The sequence below is a fragment of the Amphimedon queenslandica genome, unplaced genomic scaffold (assembly GCF_000090795.2).
Source record: "Amphimedon queenslandica unplaced genomic scaffold, v1.1 AMPQUscaffold_8988_Cont19073, whole genome shotgun sequence".
NCBI classification, from domain to species: Eukaryota; Metazoa; Porifera; class Demospongiae; order Haplosclerida; family Niphatidae; genus Amphimedon; species Amphimedon queenslandica.
The window spans coordinates 1-3,021 of NW_003550740.1; the positions used below are offsets into that span (position 1 = coordinate 1).

At 35.6% G+C, this 3,021-nt stretch overlaps 1 protein-coding gene across 1 annotated transcript; it reads right to left on the bottom strand.

Moving 5' to 3' along the window:
• Positions 1-529: 529 nt before the first annotated feature.
• Positions 530-1,984, bottom strand: LOC105315658 (uncharacterized). Its single transcript, XM_011410376.1, has one exon. It carries the CDS (start codon positions 1,982-1,984, stop codon positions 530-532), a length of 1,455 nt encoding a protein of 484 aa, XP_011408678.1.
• Positions 1,985-3,021: the final 1,037 nt, after the last annotated feature.

The following is a 3,021-nucleotide window of genomic DNA, read 5'->3' on the forward strand; positions in this document are numbered from 1 at the left end:
GGTGTCAGTATTGAAGTGGTGTGTGCATGTTTATGCATTGCTTAAAACTTGAAATGGGTTCTATCAAGAGTACATAATTATGTACTCTTGGTTCTATGTACTCATGCACACATATACCGGTACACATGTACATGTAGTTGTGATTTGCACACTGGCTTTTTGTGTGTAACATTCATAACTGTTCCAGGTTTCACATCATATCATTTTGTATGGACTGGTTTAACTTCCCAAGTATGAAACATGAAGGTAATTATTATGCATTGATTATGGCAGTTTCTTCATAACCATATATTATGGAATAGTAGATAGAAGGGATTATACCCATCCCATTGTCATAAGACACTCCTTACCCACTGGCGCCACTTACAATAACCTTGTCTGACTATGGTCAGTAGTAGTGTATACTCATAATGAAAATAGTCATTGATAGTAGCAAATTAATGTTAGTGCATGCATTTCAAAGTTAACACACTATTATTATTATTATTTTAGCTAGATAGTTTACTGTACAACAGTTAATCATTTAAAGTTACTTATTAGCTTCCTTAACAATTTTAATCTTCTTTGTCAATTCTCTTTTACTTTCTTCTAACTTCTCAGCTCCACTGCTGTTAGGGTCTGTATCCACATTCCCTTCCAAATGATGCTCAATGATAGAGACTTGACTCTGTAAAACTTTCATGAAGCTACGATTAATGCCCAAAGCTTGAAACTCCTCGATTGCCTGAATAAGTATGTCAAAAAGCTTCTCTTTCTCTTTAATAATAGCATCACGCTCTTCTTCAAGCTCCTTCTTCAGTAACCTTGCCCTTTCTTCAGCATTTTTTGCTTCTCTGAACCTCTTCTCCTTTAGTGGATTAGTTTCCCACCATGTATGTTTCACATCTACATACTTGAAGTACAAATGTTTGTGCATGGCATAATGATGACCACACACTGTGCAGTAATCTCCATCTATGCATGCACAATATTTGAATTTATATTCTTCAAATATTGGAGGTATACTGCAATGTTCATGGCAGTTTGAAAAGCAACGAGGTGCACTGCATATTGTATTGTGATAATTTGTGCCTTGCGGTTCTTTTTTCATAGTAGATTGAAGCTCCTTAAATTTTTCATTATATTCGCTCTCGCTAATGGCATCACCAATTTTTTTTGAAGTTTCCTCTATTTCAGCTTTAAGTTCTGATTGAGTGTCATACTTTGCAAGAGCTAGTGTTATAGTTTCTTCAATTTTTTCCTTTTTTTTATAGAGCTCTAGGAAATCATTTGTCTGGACCAGCTCAAAGGATTTCATTGTAGCAAAGAGTTTATTCAATGTCTTTGCTGTTCTCTCAAATTCGTCTTTTAAGCTCTCAGCTAGTAGCTCTTTGGACATTAAACCTTTCTTTTCGTTAGCTTTCTCAAAGAGGCAGTACGGATTTTCAATGCAGTAGCTGTGCTCCAAGTTTCGACCAAAGTAATGCTTCAGTGCTCCCAAGTCAAAGCTTAATTGTAGTAAACCAGTGGTATTGGTGAATACCACAATGATATTATTCAGTATTGTCTTGGGAAGAATAGACGTTATCTCACTTAGAACATAACTAAGTGTAGCACTCATACGGGAGGATCTTCCATTGATGATAAGGCAAACACAATTGACATAATCTTCTTTTTTAAGAGCATCAATGATTCGTTTAACGTGATTCTTATCTTCCTTTATTCCCCTTGAGTCACCAAAGCCTGGTGTGTCGATTATTTCAAGGTTGGTGTCCCCCAGTGATACAGTATACTTCAATGCATCACTGGTCTTGCTCTGCATTTTATCACAATTAACATTTTCTAGTTTTATCTCATTAAATGAGTGAAAGTGCTGGATTCCTGTATTTATCCCTAACTCTTGAATGATCCCATAGTTGCAGAGGAGATTCAGGAAAGATGTTTTGCCAGATCCAGTTTCACCAATGAGCAAGATTGTATGACTAATAGGTGCTTCAGCCTCCATATTGCTTGCATTTGAGGTCACAGTGTAAGTTTAACCACTGGATAGCCTCACCTTTTCACACCCATTTTATTGAATTACATGTACGTATATGTATAGGTCTCCTGTTTGACAGGTCATTGCAACCATGTAGTATACTCTATTGTAATTGTATGCATGGGAGTACCTAGCCTATATATGCATTCTTCCAAGTATTATTAGTGAAAGTATTTGTTGCAGCTGTTTCTTATAAACCATGAGTTATATCATGGTGGGAATTAACCTATCCTTCAAGGCAGTCCTTACTCGAAGCTGGCGCCACTTGCAATAACCCAATCTGTCTGTGGTCAGTCTCATGCATGTACATGTATGTTGTGTATTATCAGTCAGTGACAGCGTTATAGTACATGTACATTATACCAAATTACAATTTTTAAATGATTAATAAGCAGCCAATCTGATACTAAGTACTGTGAATATTAGAATTATTCTTCATTAGTTGCACCATGTATAAAATTCAGCACAACTTTACTGTTTTGACTATGAAAGAATGTGTTGGCTCTCCTTATGTATCAGTAATTATGAGTATGCATGTTGAGGTTATATTGTGCATTATATGAAAGGCCTTTTGTTATGTGTCAATTTCGATTCGATGAGATTTTTTTGTCAATGCTATTTTATTCTTATACATCAAACTGATCTTTACATAATGAGCATGCAGTACCTGTGCTGTGATCTTGTTAAGACTGTTGGGTGATTGTATTTTGTGTACTGCATAAATTTGGTTTGTTCTTTCAATCAAAATGATAATTTTATCTTGCCGATATTGAAAGTGATAGAATAGGAATATAGTTCACGTAGTTACATTATACCTTGGTGTCAGTATTGAAGTGGTGTGTGCATGTTTATGCATTGCTTAAAACTTGAAATGGGTTCTATCAAGAGTACATAATTATGTACTCTTGGTTCTATGTACTCATGCACACATATACCGGTACACATGTACATGTAGTTGTGATTTGCACACTGGCTTTTTGTGTGTAACATTCATAACTGTTCCA

Bases quoted from the DNA above. Each gene is read 5' to 3' on its own strand.
- LOC105315658 (XM_011410376.1), bottom strand. From the start codon at position 1,984: ATGGAGGCTGAAGCACCTATTAGTCATACAATCTTGCTCATTGGTGAA.